Raw genomic sequence first — 20,872 nt, forward strand, 5'->3', positions numbered from 1 at the left:
TTGATCTGTGCCAACTATTACTCCTCGGATCTAAACTGTCATAAAAGGAAAATACTAAGTATTAAAAACTTTATATGGTAATGATTGCTTAATTACTTCACTTCATAAATTTTACATAACATTTTCAATTAATAAACATTTAACAATACAAACAGTATTAAAAATTAGAAAAAGAAAAGTAAAACCCATGATTCAATGAACTCTGAATTTTGAGAAAGTGTTGGTAACAATTGTGATAGTAATGTAAACAGGAAGGAGTAGCTTCCACGACGAGCCAATTGAATTGACCACGCCAAGTCAATTCCACACACAACCTACTGGTCAAGCATCTCCAGGTCCCATTTTGATTTTTTTTTAATCTTTTGACACGTTCAATTCTAAAATTAAAAGCCAAAAGCCACCTTTTTTTTTCTTTTTGCTTTTCTTTTAGGTCTATTATTAAGATAATATTAAGATTAAGATTAATATCTGGTCTTGTAACAACTTCAGTAAACAAAGACAACTGTATGAAAACTCCACACTCTGGATTCTCTATCTCAGTTTTCTTTGCAGAAAAGAAAAACAATAGCTCTGTTCTTTGTTCTTTATTCTGAAAGATACATTTTTTTCTCCTCATACCCACTAAGGGTAGAAAAAAAAAATTCATTTCTCAATCTCCAGCATAATTGTAACTCATAATCAGGTAAAAGACTCTTTCTTTTTCCATTTTCTGGTTAGCTTTCATTGATGGGGTGTCTATAACTTTTCCCTCCATGATTTTGATTCCATGAATTGAACAAAATCTGCAGAATGAAGGTTGAAATTGAAGGCAGCCAGAGTGACTCTGCAGAATCTCAGGGAGTGTCTGGAACAGATGAATCTGTTTCCAGCCAACCAGAAAATAGAAGACTTGAATCCAAGAAGAAACTAAAGAAAGTGAGGTCAATAAGGCTTGTAAGATTGCCAAGCAAGAGATCATCTGCTAGAGGGAGACCCCAATATGATCATCATCTCTCCATTCTCTCATCAGTTAGCACAGAAAATTTAGAGGGGGTAACACCACCTGATATGGCAGATGCATCACCCCATTACATGAAGGGTACCAGCAGTTCTCACGCAAAGGATAGTGTTCAGGTAATCTACTGATTTTCAAGATTCTGAATTTGTAAAAGTGACTTGAAATTTTGAATGGTTTCAATTGTTGGGAGAATAGTAAGAATAAGAATAATACAATGCTGCTTTTGGGCAGAATACACAAAGACTATTGTTCACAAAGAAGACTTTGGGAAGAATGTCTACTTTGAAACTGAAGAGGAGTCTCACCAGAAAGGTAAATGGAAGGACTGAACCAAAGAGAAAACGGAAGTCTTCTAGATCAATCATGCTTGTAACTGTCAAGGGCCAAAAGTCATCTGAATCTATTGCAAGTGATGCTGATAACAAAACCCAGAGAGTCATTACCAGAAGATTAAGCTTGAAGCCTGTGAGGATCTTAGCAAAGATTCCCACTTTCAAATCAAAGAATTCTTCCATGGAGAGTGGCCAATCCCCAGACACAAGCTTGCTTAGAGCCACTTGCTCTTCTGCTCTGAAGGATTCCCATTTTCCTCACCACATTGGCATCCCTCAAGAGGAAAGTGACTCTCAAGGAGTATCAGCTGTTGCCAAGGTTTGTCCATATTCTTATTGCTCACTTCATGGTCACCGCCATGGGAATCTGCCTCCACTGAAGCGCTTTGTGTCAATGAGGAGGCGCACGTTGAAGAACCAGAAGCCAACCAAAATGGATCATCAACCTGTTACTAGATCAGATCAGTTTGGTAATGCAAAGAAAGCTACTCGTAAAACTCAAACTGTCCACTGTGAAGGTGGCAAATCTCATTTTCAGAACAAGAAAAAGCTGGTAAGGGATTCATGTATTAGGCCTCATGACACTCCAGAATCCACAGTTACTGAAAGTGTGAAATCAGTATCGACAGATGGTATTCAGTTTTCTGCTCCTGATATTGAGATGTTGGAGGGAGAAGTAACCAACACAGGAAAAAACATGGAGCCAGACCATGAAGTAGTTGAGGTGAGTTCTGTACCGAAAGAGTCTACACATGCTAGCACTACTGATATGGCATGTGGATTGCAAGAAAGAGATAAAAAGCATATCAACATGTGGCACTTGGTGTACAAGCATGCTGTATTAAGTAACACAGGGAAATCTGAAAACAAGCAGCCCTTTGATGGAAGGGACAAGGAAGGAAGAGATCAAGAATTCCTTGCAACTAATGAAGTAAACAACTCTAATTGTCGCGATGATTGTGATACAGACCATGATATGGATGATGAGAATAAGAATGTAATTGAGCTGGTGCAGAAAGCGTTTGATGAAATTCTTCTCCCAGAACCTGAAGAACTCTTTTCTGATGATAATTCCAAATCTGAAGGCGGTGATTCAGACGAGGTACTCTTAGAAAAAAGGGAAGGCCAGACAGAATGGAAAACCTCAGAATCCACAGAATCTCCAATAGCACAGAGGATGGAGACCAAATCTGATCAAAGAGCACCGAAAAGCTGGAGCAATCTGAAAAAGTTAATCCTCTGGAAAAGGTTTGTAAAGGCATTGGAGAAGGTAAGAAATATCCACCCTCAAAGACCAAGACGTTTTCCTTCTGATTCGAACTTTGAAATGGAAAAAGTTTTTCTCAAGCACCAAACAGCCGAAGAGAAAAAGCATGCTGAGGAATGGATGCTTGACTATGCACTTCAAAAGGTTATTTCTAAACTTGCACCTGCTCAAAGACGAAGAGTGACACTTTTAGTGGAAGCTTTTGAAACAGTTCAGCCATTTCAAGATGTTGAAAATAGTACACGGCTTTCTGCAACAACGGAGCATCAATCAAATCTAATTCAATCCCTTGAGAATTCCTCAAATCAAAGCAAGGAAGAAGCATCACTTTCTCATAACAGTACCATGGAACTGGCTGTTAGTACTGGTGATGATCCAATGATAGAAATGCACAGTCCTACTATGCTTAAAGAAAGATGTGTTGACTATCCTGAGACTGAGACAGTCAATAATATGCCTGTATTTAGAGATATTGAAGAAGACTTGAATGGAAAGCAATGTTTAGCCAGAAGTTATGATAATGAGAAGTTATCAAGTGACAATGCTAATATTTTTGTTGGAGAGATCAAAGATACCAGATCAAGTTCCTTATATAAGCCAACTGAATTTACAAGCAGCCATGTGGAGGATTCAACCAATGCAGTAGTCAATGATGGTTCAGAAGACTTGCTATCCAGTTTGAATACAGAAAATCAACATATCAAATCTGAATCATCTGGAAGAGATGTCGAAACCAAGAATCTGATTGGTGATAATGAGGAAAAGATTTCCATGCCTAAAAATTTATTAGTAGAAGGTCTAGTTAGATCACTCAGATCTAACTTGATTGGTTCAGGAGCACCTGCGAAGCTATCAGATGAATCATCAGCTGATGAAAAAGTTAAGTTGGAAACTGAGACTGTTGAAGAGTTCCCTACAAAGGAACAATCTAAAGCTCCTACGAGTGCTTCTGTAGAACCTGAGACCCCTGTGGAGAAACAGAACAACACAGGATTGTGGTACTTGGTTTATAAACACATGGTATCAAATATGGCTGAAAGCAATTCCAAGTCAGTGATTGATGGTGAAGATGAGCAAGAGTCAGCGTTTGATGAAAGCAGAACACGAGGATCTTCCATATCTTACGAAGGCATACCTGTGAGTGATCAAGAGAAGCAATTCAAGGACCATGCTGTAGCTGATCCAGAAGTTGCACTCCAACAGATTGAAGCCATCAAGATGGTAGAAGAAGCAATTGATTCAATTCTTCCAGATGATCAGGATGACTTAGCAGACAAGGAGTCACTCACTGGCAACACAATATCAGACAACTCCAAACAATCTGACAGAACTGAAGGAGTGTACAGCGAAGGCCTGAACCAAAAAGAAGAAAAGATGGAATCTGGTAATGAAATACTCCAGGAACAGCAAAAAGAATCAGCACCAAAGGAACAAGGCAAAACAAACCAGCCATTGTCTAGAAGCTGGAGCAATCTTAAAAAAGTGATTCTTCTCAGGAGATTCATCAAGTCATTGGAAAAAGTAAGGAAATTCAATCCAAGAGGCCCCAGATATCTACCTCTAGAGCCTGATTCAGAAGCTGAAAAAGTTAACTTAAGGCATCAAGACATGGAAGAAAGAAAAGGAACTGAAGAATGGATGCTTGATTATGCACTTCGACAGGTTGTTTCCAAATTAACCCCCGCTAGGAAAAGAAAAGTGGAGCTGCTGGTGGAAGCTTTTGAAACAGTCATTCCAACCATAAGAAAATGAAATTGGGCAAACTGGCAAAGAGTGGAATAGCTTTCTATGAAAAATAAATTCAAGCTGGAAGGTAAAAATTACCCTCAATTATAATTTCCCGTTTTTTTCTGTTTGAGTTTCCCCTTAAAGTGATATGCAATTGTCAACATAAAACTTGTCAAACTGTGTGAAAACTGAATATTAGAAAATGTTGAAGGAAATATGTATATCCAATAAGAAATATGCAACAGCCACTTCACAGTTGTCATGTGATAAATTTTCTTTGAGGCAAATGAATTCTGTATAAGTCATTTACAAGAAGATTCACGCATTTCAAGCAATAGTCTCAAGTCTCAAGTTGTCATATGATAAATCTGATTCTCTGTTTCCTCTAAATGTGCAGGTAAACAAGGAGATATGGATGATCCTAATCCTTTGGGATGTGAAGAGTTTTTTGTTTGTGAAAACTGTGTCAGACCTGGTATATTTCGATAGTCTCTTAGGTAAAAAACTTAGAGAGTGTAGAATGTTTATTCAGCATCGACAAAAATTAAATACAGTACATATTTCCCCCTTGTTATATTTTTCTTGGTGTTCTGTTTTGTATGAAAGACTTGCATTACAAATACCATAGACCACTTACATGTCATGATGTATATCGTGAACACCTCAGAATGGCCAAAGCTGTATTGGATATTTATACTCTTCTTTTCTGATAGTAAAGATTTCTTATCCTTTTTTCAAACATTCAAAAGTTAGCACAAAAATATTCATGAACAATGACAATGGCAGGTAGCATTTCCTTGAGAAAGAAAAACCGATAAAAACACAATGTGCCCAATTTCATAACACAAAATTTGAAAACGAACCTTGTTTGAGTGCTCATGTCATGAAACTGAATAATGGACCATTAGTTGCACATGAAGGTAATAATTTAAAATGAATAAAAGATGATGTTTCTTACAAACTAGCAAAAGCATTGAGTTCATAAAAGGGTAGTAACCAAATTGAGCTCAACAACAATGCTCACGGTTTGTTCTCAACTTCGCAGTTTTGGTCCTGACTCTACCTTCTACAGGTGAATATGGGTTGGATTGTGACAAATTCATTACCCAATCCCATAAAAACGGAATCAGTTTTTTGCATCTTTTGCTTTTGTTGGATTCAATACAAGTCAATTATCTTTGATTCAACTGGATTGAGTAGGGCTGAAAGAAAAATATAGATTGAATAGGATCACAAGTTTTGGAAAAGAAAATTGATTGAATTTATAATTTCTAAACTTTTTTTAATAAATTTTTAAATTTCTTAAAAATATATTATACATTTATTGTAAATAAAATTACACAAAAATTTATGCTAGAAGTTAACTATCAAACCAAAAAATAATAATAAATAATAAATAACTATATCATCAAGTAATAAACATTTATTATAATAATTTTCAATACGTTGAATTAAATTTCAAATTTAATATATATATATATATATATATATATATATATATATAATTAGTTATTCAATTTATAAGAGATTGGGTCATTTTAGATTGAGTTGAATAATTTCAAAAAGAATCCAACTCATATATTTGAATTGGATCGGGTAAGAACCATTGAGTTATTCGACCCAATAAACATCTGTAGAACCTTCAAACTTTAAATTTATTCTTCTTTTGCCACAAAATCTTTTTCTTTTTTCATTTTTTGGTAAAATCTTATGTACACAACTTTCCAGAATTTATGGGCTTCTACTTCTTGAACATCTATAATTTCTCCTTACATTACACTCCCAAACCTTTCAAAATGATTATTTTACAAGGTCTCTTTTATTTTTGCGAAAATGATATTCGAACGTAAATTTCGAACTCATTTTTTTGACATGGGTGACGTGGCACCCTTTTTTTCTTTTATTTTTATTTTTTTTAAATGAAACTGAACCAATGGTCACGTACGTGAAAGTTTTTGCTGTAAATTCTTTTTGGCAAAACTAAATCAGACATGGAGAGAGAAAGTAAGATCTAATGGAAAACTTGGTAGTGTTGGTGAGACAGGGAGAGAAAAAGGCGATTGGAAGGCCTTGCAGAGTGGAGTTAGCGTGAGATAGAAAGTCGGAATAGAGGCGGAGAAAGTGTTGTTTGTGCGACAGCGGCAGAGGAAGGCGTCGCAGACAGAGAGATAGGAACGTGGGTAAAGTCCAGTTGTTGGAGAAACAGGGAAAGAGAGGGATCAAAAGCCATAGAAGAAGACTTTTGTGGTTGCTAGAGAACAGTTGTCTGACCAGAACTCATCGACGGCGTAGTTTTCAGAGTTAGTGCTTTTTTCAAAAGACGACCACTAGGGCTTCCAAAAATCCAACACTTCCGGCACACAACAACGACCACGGTGGGTAGAAACCTTTTTCTGGCCTTATTGTATTTGTTAATCGTTGATTTTTTTAATAACCTCTTATATGGCATAAACTGTCCGATTTGAATTCGGTTTTACTTATCTGTAGGGTTTCCCAATCATGGAATCATGTATTGAGAGTTTGGTTCAGTAAAGTCAAATTTCCATTTGGGTGCATTGCTGATTTTGTTTTTATCAGTGTACAAAACAAGGCAGTTTAGGTGTTGAATTAATTGATTGAGGTGTTGAAATAATTGTTCATTTAATGTATCTAATTTTTGTGAAATTCGTAAAATTATGATTTTTTACAGAGATGTATTTTCGTCATTGTTGTAAAGCGAAGTGCATTGGTGCTTTGAACGAAAAGTTAACTGTGCCACAAAAGGAGTACATTGCAAGCACCCCGTTTTGGTGGTTTCCCATGTTAAAGCAATCATTGAAGATAAGTAGAAATGTTTTATCTCAGTTATGTATTAAATGGGTTGAAAGAAGGGGTGGTTTTGATGTTGGTGGTGAAGTGGTGGACTTTAGTTTATTAGACGTTTGTTTAGAGTTAGGATTGAGAGTGGTCGGAGAAAAAATTGATTTAAATGAGGAAGTTCTGGAGAGTGAGACGTGGAATATTTTTGGGTGTCAAAGAGATGATGTTAAGTTGATATATGATTTTTTGATGAAATTTGATGATGATGTTGGTGATGTTGAATTATTTTGCAAGCTATATGTTGTGTTAGGAATATCAGAGTTTTTGCTTGCAAGTAAAAAGGGTTGTGTTTTCCCCGTTATTTTTAAAATTGTTGATGACATGGAAAATATTGGAAAATATAATTGGGGTACATTAGTGTACGAGTATTTGGTGTTTAGCTTGTGTAGTGCTTCGTTGGCATTGCAGAACGAATCAAGTCGATTTGAGTTCTATGTGGTTGGATGTGCCTATTTGCTTGAGGTAAAGTGATTTATGTTTTTTAATATTGTTTACATATGGTTTTTATTTTCCATAAATTGATTTTATTAATGATTTATGTTTTCAGTTATGGTCATTTGGTTGTTTGCCAGTCAACGTTCAAGTGTAAGATGAACTTGTTCCCACGATTGTTGTATTGGATGAATGTGACCGTGGGTGACAAGGTCATGAAGACTGCATTTGATTACGACATGGTGTGGACGTGTTTAACTATATTAGTTATGTTTCAAATCTGTAAGTTTTTATTGAAGTCAGACATGTGTTTTCTTGTATAGGCTATTGTTGATGTGGCGGTGTCAAAGGAAGAACTTGATCATGCTATTGTAAGAGAAGTATTTGAACAATTTGGCACTGAATACAAAACCCAAGATTTGAAGGATAAGGAAGAGGTTGAGCGTTTACTAGAAGATCATGAAGCAGAGATAGTTGATTTGGAATAATCTATGTCTGCATTGGATGACTTGGTTGCAAATTGGAAGGGTCAACAGCCGAAGGATGAGGTCCGAGATGAAGTTGGTGATGATGTTTTCAATGATCGACGTGATGATGTAATGAGTGATGAAAAAGATGATGGTGCACAATAAAGCAATATGTATGATCGTATGAAGGCCCGACCTCGGATGCGGTTCAAGAGTGTTGCCACAAAAACACAATATTCTCTTTATGGAAAGAACAAGTTGAAATCACTACAAATTGGTTGATGTTGTTAATTTGAAAACACCATTGGTATTTTATTTTGAGTTATTTATGAATGTTTGTTATGGATTGATTTTACAGGACAAAGTCTGTCCATGATTCTGTTATCTATTTTTGTTGTGAAAAAGTATGTTGCGGGTTTTTAGATGTTTCGCTTTTATTTTACGCAACAGTAATATTTTTTTGTTTGTTGTGGGTGGTAGAACCAAATTATTTAACACAACACCCCTCTTAATTTCCCTTCACTCCCCATTATCGTGTGAGATAAAAAATATGTAATAGAAGTCCTCCCTGAATCTAATGGGGAATTATATTTTGGAGGTCAGGAATTATCAACCATATGAAGTTGACTTTGAGCAGTTTGTGGTTGGCATGTATTTGTCATTGCTTACGCAGGATGGGCTGTGAACCACAATGTTGAACATAAGTCCCCAGGAAATTGTTTTGTAGTCCCCGGTTTTGACCCATTTATGAAATTTTGTAATTTCAATTGCATGAAGTTGAGTTTGAGCAGTTTGTGGTTGGCACGTATTTGTCATTGCTTAAGCAGGTTGGGGGTGTTTACCAAAATGTTGAAATTTAAGATGGTTATAAAAAATGGTACTGTGAACCAGAATACTCCCCAATTGGGGTAGTTAACTCCCCACTTGATAACGTAATTGATACTTTAAAAAACATTTTATTTTCTAAAAAAAAATTGTTATTAAAACTGTTTTTCAAAATTCGAATTGGTCATATTAAATAAAAAATATTTGATTGGTTAACAAAACTTTCAAATTTAAGATGGTTATAAAAACTGGTCCTGTGAACCAGAATATATAACAACACTCCCTAGTTGGGGTACTTTTACTCCCCACTTTGTAACGTAATTGATAGTTTAAAGAACATTTTATTTCCTTCCCAAAATTACATGTTATTAAAATTGTTATTCTAAATTTGAATTGGTCATAATAAAAAATAAAATTTAATTACTTAACAAAATTTTTAAATTTAAGATGGTTATAAAAACTGGTACTGTGAACCAAAATATATAACAGCACTCCCTAGTTGGGGTACTTTTACTCCCCACTTTGTAACGTCATTGATAGTTTAAAGAACATTTTATTTGCTTCCAAAAATTAAATGTTATTAAAACTGTTATTCTAAATTTGAATTGGTCATAATAAAAAAAAATTAATTGCTTAAAAAAATTTTCAAATTTAAGATGGTTATAAAAACTGGTACTGTGAACCAGACTATATAACAGCACTCCCCAATTGGGATACTTTTACTCCCCACTTTGTAAAGTAATTGATAGTTTAAAGAATATTTTATTTCCTTCCAAAAATTGCATGTTATTAAAACTGTTATTCTAAATTTGAATTGGTCATAATAAAAAAAAATAATCATAATTGATAATTTAAAGAACATTTTATTTCCTTCCAAAAATAAAATGTTATTAAAACTGTTATTCTAAATTTGAATTGGTCATAATAAAAAAAAATTAATTGCTGAACAAAATTTTTAAATTTAAGATGAGTATAAAAACTGGTACTGTCAACCAGAATATATAACAGCACTCCCTAGTTGGGGTACTTTTACTCTCCACTTTGTAAATTAATTGATAGTTTAAAGAACATTTTCTTTCCTTCCAAAAATTACATGTTATTAAAATTGTTATTCTAAATTTGAATTGGTCATAATAAAAAATAAAATTTAATTACTTAACAAAATTTTTAAATTTAAGATGGTTATAAAAACTGGTACTGTGAACCAGAATATATAACAGCACTCCCCAGTTGGGGTACTTTTACTCCCCACTTTGTAACGTCATTGATAGTTTAAAGAACATTTTATTTGCTTCCAAAAATTAAATGTTATTAAAACTGTTATTCTAAATTTGAATTGGTCATAATAAAAAAAAATTAATTGCTTAAAAAAATTTTCAAATTTAAGATGGTTATAAAAACTGGTACTGTGAACCAGACTATATAACAGCACTCCCCAGTTGGGGTACTTTTACTCCCCACTTTGTAACGTCATTGATAGTTTAAAGAACATTTTATTTGCTTCCAAAAATTAAATGTTATTAAAACTGTTATTCTAAATTTGAATTAGTCATAATAAAAAAAAATTAATTGCTTAAAAAATTTTTCAAATTTAAGATGGTTATAAAAACTGGTACTGTGAACCAGACTATATAACAGCACTCCCCAATTGGGGTACTTTTACTCCCTACTTTGTAACGTAATTGATAGTTTAAAGAATATTTTATTTCCTTCCAAAAATTGCATGTTATTAAAACTGTTATTCTAAATTTGAATTGGTCATAATAAAAAAAAAAATTAATTGGTCATAATTGATAGTTTAAAGAACATTTTATTTCCTTCCAAAAATAAATAAATAAAATGTTATTAAAACTGTTATTCTAAATTTGAATTGGTAATAATAAAAAAAAAATAATTGCTGAACAAAATTTTCAAATTTAAGATGTTTAAAAAACTAGTACTGTTAACCAGAATATATAACAACACTCTCGAGTTGGGGTACTTTTACTCCTCATTTTGTAACGTCATTGATAGTTTAAAGAACATTTTATTTCCTTCCAAAAATTAAATGTTATTAAAACTGTTATTTTAATTTTGAATTGGTCATAATATAAAAAAAATTAATTGCTTAACAAAATTTTCAAATTTAAGATGGTTATAAAAACTGGTACTGTGAACCGAACCAGAATATATAACAGTACTACCCAGTTGGGTACTTTTACTCCCCACTTTGTAAGGTAATTGATAGTTTAAAACATTTTATTTGCTTCCAAAAATTAAATGTTATTAAAATTGTTATTCTAAATTTGAATTGGTCATAATAAAAAAAATTAATTGGTCATAATTGATAGTTTAAAGAACATTTTATTTCCTTCCAAAAATAAAATGTTATTAAAACTGTTATTCTAAATTTGAATTGGTCATAATAAAAAAAAGTTAATTGCTGAACAAAATTTTCAAATTTAAGATGGTTATAAATACTGGTACTGTGAACCAGAATATATAACAGCACTCCCCAGATGGGGTACTTTTACTCTTCACTTTGTAACGTAATTGATAGTTTAAAGAACATTTTATTTCCTTCCAAAAATTACATGTTATTAAAACTATTATTCTAAATTTGAATTGGTCATAATAAAAAAAATTTAATTGCTGAACAAAATTTTCAAATTTAAGATGGTTATAAAAGCTGGTACTGTCAACCAGAATATATAACAGCACTCCCCAGTTTGGGTACTTTTACTCCCCACTTTGTAACGTCATTGATAGTTTAAAGAACATTTTATTTCCTTCCAAAAATTAATGTTATTAAAACTGTTATTCTAAATTTGAATTGGTCATAATAAAAAAAAGTTAATTGCTTAACAGAATTTTCAAATTTAATTGCTAAACAAAATAAAAAAAAATTCAAATTTGAATTGGTCATAATAAAAAAAAATTAATTGCTTAACAAAATTTTCAAATTTAAGATGGTTATAAAAACTTGTACTGTGAACCAGAATATATAACAACACTCCCCAGTTGGGGTACTTTTACTCCCCACTTTGTAACGTAATTGATAGTTTAAAGAACATTTTATTTCCTTCCAAAAATTAAATGTTATTAAAACTGTTATTCTAAATTTGAATTGGTCATAATAAAAAAAATTTAATTGCTTAACAAAATTTTCAAATTTAAGACGGTTATAAAAACTGGTACTGTGAACCAGACTATATAATAGCACTCCCCAGTTGGGGTACTTTTATTCTCCACTTTGTAACGTAATTGATAGTTTAAAGAACATTTTATTTCCTTCCAAAAATTACATGTTATTAAAACTGTTATTCTAAATTTGAATTGGTCATAATAAAAAAAAGTTAATTGGTCATAATTGATAATTTAAAGAACATTTTATTTCTTTCCAAAAATAAAATGTTATTAAAACTGTTATTTTAAATTTGAATTGGTCATAATAAAAAAAATTTAATTGCTTAACAAAACTTTCAAATTTAAGATGGTTATAAAAACTGGTACTGTGAACCAGAATATATAAAAGCACTCCCCATAACTAAGTAACATTCGGCCACCAAAATTAAAAAATCCCCAAATGTGCTGCTTTGAAAATTTTGGTGTTGTCCAAAGGCACACCATTGTCAAACACCACAACACGCCACTACAAAATCGAGACTACAAAACCACACCACAATGCAAACAACACCAACGACTCTGTCAAACAATGTTGCACCAAACACGAAAATAAATAAAAAGTTTTTCTCCCAAAGCTTAAACCTTTTCCAATGGTGAACAAAAAAACACGAACCTTACACTAAAACGGTGTTGCAGAACGGCTTCCGGTGGAATGGTTGTCGTTGACTCGCTTCCACTGGATTCGATCCCCTCCACTATCGTCGTTGTCGCAGGTGTGTCCTCTCACGGTGACCGCCTCCCGCCTCGCTTCTGTAACACCACAACTTCTCTGTCTCGACTTCCTCTGACTATCTCAGTCTCTCTCGGTCGTTCCATCGACTTTCTCACGCTGTCTTCACCTTTCCAAAGACTTGATCATGTTGTCTCCGCCTTTCCTTCGAGTTGCTCACGCTGTCGCCGCCTTTCCTCCGACTTTCTCATGCTGTTTCCGCCTCTCCTCCGACTTCCTCACGCTGTCTCCACTTCCTCCGACTTTCTCTCTCCCTGTCTCACCAACACTCTACAAGTTTCAGTTTTGTCTTACTTTCTCTCTCCAACTTCCGCGCACGTGACCATGGGTTCAGTTTCATTTAAAAAAAATAAAAATAAAAGAAAAAAGGGTGCCACGTCACCCATGTAAAAAATGAGTTCGAAATTTATGTTCAAATATCATTTTCGTTTTTTTTGCAACGAGACTCCCCTTTAGTGGTAGACGGTGATGTTGTAATGGCTAGATTTGTTAATTTTTGTCAATCCTAGATGATTTTGTCCTGACCCACGTAGACTGGGTAAAAAGGCTCATAAGACTTAAAAGTCTTTATTGAAAAAATTCACAAAATTAAAATGTCTACAAAATTTGTATGGTCATGCCAATACATTTCTCTTAAACATGATTTTTTTAAAATATTTTATTTAAATCAATCTCTCTTGAACTTTTGATTGAGTAGACACAGTTTGACCACCTTTGGTCAGATCAATTTGTCACGATCATAGTGTTGGACCGACCAATTTCTACCTTCGACTAAGTTTGATTCGTCTCGACCTTCAATTTAGACCAATCAAACTCAATCTTTAACTTTGGCCAATATTTTCAACTTTTGACCCTAGGTGGTCTGTCTCGACCATTGGACTGAGGCGGGTCATCTCAACCTTTGGCCAAGCTAGTATGTTTCAAATTTCAACTCAATATAACCCATCTCAAATTTCTATCCAAAACGACTTGTCTCGATTTTGGCTTGGACTATCCCATCTCGACATTCAATCCGAGAAAGTTCAACTTAACCTTTGACTGAGAGTGAAGGTGTTATTTTTAAAAGATAAATCAAATCTTGTAGTGGGATCAACCTCCCCTTAACCCTGATCCTAACCCACTTTGAGAGAGACTTTGGGCTAAAACTTTTTATTGACTCCTTGATTTCGAGACTCCTAATAGAAGGGCTTATTCAAAGGTGGACAGGTTGGCCCATGAGTCTTTAGTCAAATTGACACTAATAATAGCTAATAAAGAGTGTTGGTGAAGTACAATATGTTGAATTTAATTATGTGGTAAGTCTTAATATATAGTTTATAAAGCATCGAAAAAATGGAGTTTCTCAACATTAATTTCGACATCATGTTTCATAGATTTTCAATGTTATTTGTAACATCTCATTTAATAATATAAACTATTAAATAAAACATTATATATTTGGATACAACAAAACATATAGTTATGGAAGTATAAAATATTAATACAGATGTACAAAATAAAGAACCACAAAATATAATATAGATGACTAAGCCAAAAACTAAATAGAATTTTCAAAAGAAACCAACTACACACAATCTAAGGAACCATATACTACTCGGTAAGCTCTCTGTCTTTCATCAAATAAACTTAGCATTTTGAATATCAAATAAATTTAACAAAATTTAGTTAAAATGATTAAATTCACTCATTTTTAAAAATAAATAACTAAATTGATCTAAAATTTCAAAGATAAACTAATTTTAATTTTTATAATAATAAGAAAAAAAAATTCATTATTTTATTCGAAACCTTTAATGTAATTTTTAAACTTTTGAATTATTTCATCTCGAACTTATTTTCAGTTTAGTAAATTTGAATCATACACATCGTTCATGCTAATATGAAACAAAACAACGTAAAATACGAAAAAAAAAAACTTTCTACTTTCCGTTTGGGACTTTGGCTTTTATTGGCGGATAATAATGTATGATTAATTTTTTTTTTCATTTCAACCAAATGAATGATCTCAAGTAAATTATTTCAGTTATAAATTTTAAAACAATATGGTTTATTGATATTGATTATATATGTTACTGGTTTATTTTATAACATCTCCTATAATATTTTTAATTGTGATTGATATTATTTTAATTATGACTTCGGTTAACTTAATTTGTATGTCTCTTTTTTTTTAAAAATTAAAAAATTATAATTAATTTTTTTAATATATTTAAAGATATAATTCATTATCTTACAATTTTTAAAAGAACAGCTGATATATAAGCCTCTAAACTGTTATGAGAATTGTTGTAATACACCTACTCCTGTTTTCGATACATATTATTTTTAAATACACTCAAAATTTAACTTAGTAATATGTTTTAAATTACAACTATATATTTTTAATTTGATTCATATTACAGTGTTGTTTTATTTACGATATTATGTGATGATATATATATATATATATATATATATATATATATATATATATATATATATATATATATATATATATATATATATATATATATATATATATATATATATATATTATGTGACCAAGGTTTCGATTCAAGGCAAATACTAGAGATCTACTTATAGATTTATATAATTATATAGTTGACCTTAGTTTATTTCAAACTTTAATTAAATCAAAATTACCGATGTGTTTCCATAACTTATATGTTGTGTTAATAATTATAACTAATTGAACTCATTAGATTAGTACAATTGATAGTTAATTTTACATCATGTATTTTTTTTTCCTACTAAAACACTAATTTGAGCATAAAAATTCGAATTATGTTTATTTTGGTCTAAAATTTATAAGATAAGATCTAAAACGGGGTTTTGATGAAGGGCATAAAACCCTGTAGCTAGGGACTCTCAGAAAGGAAAGAAAGGGATATTCCTCCTCACCCATTTTGATTCCCAAACCCAAACACTGTAGTTGCAGAGACAGCGGTTTTTACCCTTATCCACTTCACTCTTCTGAGTTCCTCTTCATTTTACACTGATTTCGAGTTCTTTCAAGGTAATCAAATCAATCACTTACCATTTTTCAATTTCCATTTTTATTGCATGGGTGTTATCTTGTGTTTCCATCTTTATACATTTTGATGTGGCCATGAAAGGTGACTACTTGAAGTGCACTTTGAAGTAATTTGCTACTGACACCCAACTAATTTACCCTGTTTCGTATTGTGATGATGCCTGCTTGTGAAATTCAGAATTTTTGCTGTTTCTCTTGTTACACTCTTCTGATCCACAAAAGCTTGAAATTGGGTCAATGACGCCGTGAATTATAATTACTTGCTTGAGGAACTGTGTGCTTTGTTATAAACCAAAGTGCAAGGCAAATGAACGGATTTTTATTAACGGCAATCATTTTTATCCTCTTTTGCAAAAGATTATAAAACCAGACAGGGTTTTGGGAATATGGTGTTCAATATTGTAAGGTCATGAAGTATGAGCGATTTGAACTCTTAACTAAAATAATTTATGCATACGCTTATTTTCCATTTCTCTGAGTGGGTTTATTCCTTTCCTTTTGTAGATTTTTATTTGTGAGATTTATTTTGTATTGATTTATGCTCCTGGTATTACAAGTATTCAATCTTGGTTACTTGCTTTTGATTCGCAATGTTGGAAATAATGTTGATTAGTCCTTGAATAATTATTACTTGCTTGATGAAGTAAGTATTTTAGTATTGTTCAAAGTGAAATGCAAGTGATGGGGTTTTAATTCTTGTTTCAGGAGTGTGCTGAAAGTAGTTAGAGGATCCTCTGATTGAGATGGCTCAATTGCTATCATCCTCTTACTCCTTGACTATCTGCTCTAGAAATAAACCTTACTTAAAACCTTTTAAGCAATGCTCGACACCATTTTCTATGACGGTTTCTTGCAATAATCCTAAACCTTCATCTAGAGGGTTTTTCTTGCAAGAACAGAAGCTAAGAAAACATTCTCTAGTAGTACATGCTGCTGCAGTTTCAACTAACCAGGAAACCCCAGTTCAAACTAGTTCTGGTAACCCTTTTAAACCACAGAGAGTCATGGTCATTGGTGGAGATGGATACTGTGGTTGGGCAACTGCTCTCCACCTTTCAAACAAGGGTTATGAGGTTTCCATTGTTGACAACCTTGTGCGACGCCTTTTTGATCACCAGCTTGGACTGGAGTCTCTAACACCAATTTCCTCCATCCAGAATCGTCTTCACTGTTGGAAATCTCTCACTGGAAAAAATATTGAGCTCTATATTGGAGACATATGTGATTTTGAGTTCTTATCTGAAACCTTCAAGACGTTTGAACCTGATGCTGTGGTCCACTTTGGGGAACAACGGTCTGCTCCTTACTCTATGATAGATCGGTCAAGAGCTGTGTATACCCAGCAAAACAACGTTGTTGGGACATTGAATGTGCTCTTTGCCATAAAAGAGTTCAGAGAGCAGTGTCATCTAGTTAAGCTTGGGACCATGGGTGAATATGGTACCCCAAATATTGATATTGAGGAAGGTTATATTACCATTACTCACAATGGAAGGACAGACACGTTGCCATATCCCAAACAAGCGAGCTCATTCTATCATCTAAGCAAGGTACATGATTCACATAACATAGCTTTCACTTGCAAAGCTTGGGGCATTCGAGCAACTGACTTGAATCAAGGAGTGGTGTATGGGGTAAGGACAGATGAGACTGCACTGCATGAAGAGCTGTATAACAGGTTTGATTATGATGGAATATTTGGAACTGCATTGAATCGGTTCTGTGTTCAGGCTGCTGTTGGTCATCCTCTGACTGTGTATGGTAAAGGAGGCCAGGTAACATACCCTCATTATTTTATTTATTTGTTATTGATACGCAGAAGAGTGACTTTTGATGATTGTTATGGAAAGGATTTGACAATATTTCAACTGGGGCATGTTTATATTATATGTATAATGTATTGTCTATTAGACCACTGAGAAGAATCAAAGAGCATCGATGGAGCTCCACATTTTTCTTTGAAACTTAAGGGTAACTGTATTAAACAAGTCCTGCCTTTTGGTTCTTGGTAACCTCAAGTAGTGCATTTTGCAACAAAATCTAGATATTTGAGACTCATTGATAATAACCGTGAATAGTGTTTGCCAATATTATACAGAACTAATGTTGATTTCATCTGCCTTTTGCACCTTGTTCTGCTGAGATTTTAACAACACGATTTGATTCTTCTGTTGCTCTATTTTCTTACACTTCTGATCATCTGTCTGTAGGAGAACTTCTGAATTCCCTGATACTAATTTTTTGTCTGTATTTTGTAATACACATATTTCAGACTAGAGGCTTCCTTGACATAAGAGATACAGTTCAATGTGTTGAGCTTGCCATTGCAAACCCTGCGAAACCAGGGGAGTTCCGAGTCTTCAACCAATTCACTGAGCAGTTTTCAGTCAATCAGCTTGCCAATCTTGTTACCAAAGCTGGTGAGAAGCTAGGCCTTGATGTGAAAACTATCCATGTGCCTAATCCAAGAGTTGAAGCAGAAGAGCATTACTACAATTGCAAGAACACTAAACTTGTTGATCTGGGACTGAAACCGCACTTTCTTTCAGATTCTCTCCTTGATTCATTGCTGAACTTTGCTGTTCAGTACAAGGACCGTGTTGACACAAAACAAATTATGCCTAGTGTGTCTTGGAAAAAGATTGGGGTCAAAACAAAAACTGTTACAACCTAAGAAGATGGGGTTAGTACATGGCTGCAGGCATAATTGTATATCCTGCATGATGTGTTAGGTTATGTTATGCTGCATTGCCGTGAATACTAAATTTTTGTACTATATGATTTCTGTGAAACCTTTATAGCTCATACCCTCTTTATGTAGAACACATTTTCATGGTTCAACTGTTCCACAATATCCATATTCGAATGTAGGTACTGTTTCCTTTTTTTTTTTTTTCAATGAATAAATAATGATAATTTTATATTTTTAGCATATTAATGGAATATTGAAGTGCATCCAAGTGTTGATTAAGTGGCATTTACTAACCTTTGAAGTAATATGAAGACATTCCGGTCTTTGGAAAGCAATTTTATTTGAGATATGGTCAGTTTAATTTAAAGAATGCAACAGATGGAAAGGGCAAGTTCAAATATAAGAAATTATAAATATTTAACTAGATATACTCACCCTGTAAATTTATGAGTACAGAGAAACTAATATGGATTGATGCCAGTGGTTCATGTTTTTCTAAATAGTCAAAATACGTGTTCAAAATCATAATTTTTTTAACTAGCAAAACACATTGTCGTGAATGTGTATTTGTATTTCATAATATCATATTTAAATAAGTCATAAGTTAATGTAAATTTTTGTGGTAATAATTAATTGTCTTTTGTAGACAGCATTTATAAGATACTGGATAATATTATTTTTTTATTTAATTTTTCTTTGGTTAAAAAAATACAATAGAGAATGATTTGGTTAAATAAAAGTTTAAAAGAGTGTCTTTTAAAGAGTATGTGCAGTTATTTAAATACTTTCATGTTAAAGAAATAACAATTCTGGATAGTTTTAAAAAACGAAAATGTAGATACCAAACTTAAGTAATAATAAATCACACCTTATTTTTAAGCAAAAGTTATCCATGGCTTTTGTTTCGTGCACCCATTGTAACGGTAAAAAAAAAAAGCACTAAAATTCCCTAAATATATAATTTAATCTCTAGTCTTTTTTTTTTTTATCAGCATTTAATCTCTAGTCTTAATTCTTCTTCTACTCAATTTCAAGTTTTTTCTGTCGAGCATGTTTATGAAAGTTTATAAAAATGAGTGATTGATTTGATAAATTAAAAAATTATTTTAAGTAATAAAAATAAAAGATTATCATTTTAATTTTGATCATTAAAATAAATTTTACTTATTTTAAATTACGTTAGAATAAAATATGAATTATTATTTAAAGTAAAAAAAAAACTAAAATTGATCAAATTATATTAAATTAAAATGAATTTGGTATTAATTAAGTCTAAAAAAATACTGATCATTTGTATAAATAAAAATAAGTAATAACTTAAATTTAAATACTTTTTATAAAAATGTAAACTGTAAAGAGGAGATAATAAAATAATGTATTTTAATAAAAATAAAACATGTTTTGGTACATCAATAAGTCACACATCGCTTAGGAGTCGATGTCAAGTACAGTTTAAATATTATTTCCTCCTTCTACTATCTGACGATGCACTTTTTAAAGACAAAACCGTGATGAAATTTCACTTTACTCCAAATCGGATAATACCTCGAAAGACCGAATTGGTTTGAATCGGTTCAAAATCAATGAATAAAAAAAATTATAAAACTTTATTATTATTATTATTGCCTATATTATTAATATTATTACTATTATTTATATTATTATTTATATTATTTATATTATTATTATTTTATTACTATTACTATTATTCATTTTATTTCTTATCATTTTTAATATCTATAAATTTAGATGAGAAAAGCTAAAAGAGATTTAAATAAAAAAATTACAAAGATAAAAAATATAAAAAAATAAAGTAGACAGTTTTTAAGTATAAAATTCAAACACTAAAATTTATACAACTAAAAAAATTGAAAGAGTAAAATAAAACATGAAAACAAATAAGTTTAAGTCAAACTTAATGCAGGTAATAATACAAAGATTACGTATATGAATTCCCAAGTATTCAATTTTATTGTTCATTATTTCCTTATGCCCCAATTGACAGTAGGACTACCACTGGGTGTCTTGGTTCATCTTCATGTAAAATATTATTTTCTTTTCAAATCGTATCAGAAAATTAATTAATTCTTACATGTCCTCTAGTGAGGATAAAAAATTCGACGAATAAAAAAGAAAAGGATGATAAAATTTAGTTTAAGATGAGGGCTATGCATGTATATTCTTATCGTTATCATTTAACAACTCATTAGAATATAATATGGAACACTAATATCATTATGATCCTATATTTTATAATTCACTACAAATGACCTAAATGTACATTTATAAATTTATTATTTGGAATGTCCTTTTTCTCATCCTAAATTTCTTATATGACTAGGTT

At 32.1% G+C, this 20,872-nt stretch overlaps 2 protein-coding genes across 2 annotated transcripts; both read left to right on the forward strand.

Moving 5' to 3' along the window:
• Positions 1 to 434: 434 nt before the first annotated feature.
• Positions 435 to 5,036, forward strand: LOC114177366 (calmodulin binding protein PICBP-like). Its single transcript, XM_028062679.1, has 4 exons — positions 435 to 682; positions 789 to 1,113; positions 1,229 to 4,409; positions 4,722 to 5,036. Exons 2-3 carry the CDS (start codon positions 790 to 792, stop codon positions 4,346 to 4,348), a joined length of 3,444 nt encoding a protein of 1,147 aa, XP_027918480.1. The 5' UTR covers positions 435 to 682; position 789; the 3' UTR covers positions 4,349 to 4,409; positions 4,722 to 5,036.
• Positions 5,037 to 15,620: 10,584 nt separating this feature from the next.
• LOC114192617 (UDP-sulfoquinovose synthase, chloroplastic) lies at positions 15,621 to 18,768 on the forward strand. Its single transcript, XM_028082399.1, has 3 exons — positions 15,621 to 15,818; positions 16,542 to 17,611; positions 18,109 to 18,768. Exons 2-3 carry the CDS (start codon positions 16,580 to 16,582, stop codon positions 18,508 to 18,510), a joined length of 1,434 nt encoding a protein of 477 aa, XP_027938200.1. The 5' UTR covers positions 15,621 to 15,818; positions 16,542 to 16,579; the 3' UTR covers positions 18,511 to 18,768.
• Positions 18,769 to 20,872: the final 2,104 nt, after the last annotated feature.

This window comes from Vigna unguiculata, chromosome 1, assembly GCF_004118075.2.
Source record: "Vigna unguiculata cultivar IT97K-499-35 chromosome 1, ASM411807v1, whole genome shotgun sequence".
Classification (NCBI taxonomy): domain Eukaryota; kingdom Viridiplantae; phylum Streptophyta; class Magnoliopsida; order Fabales; family Fabaceae; genus Vigna; species Vigna unguiculata.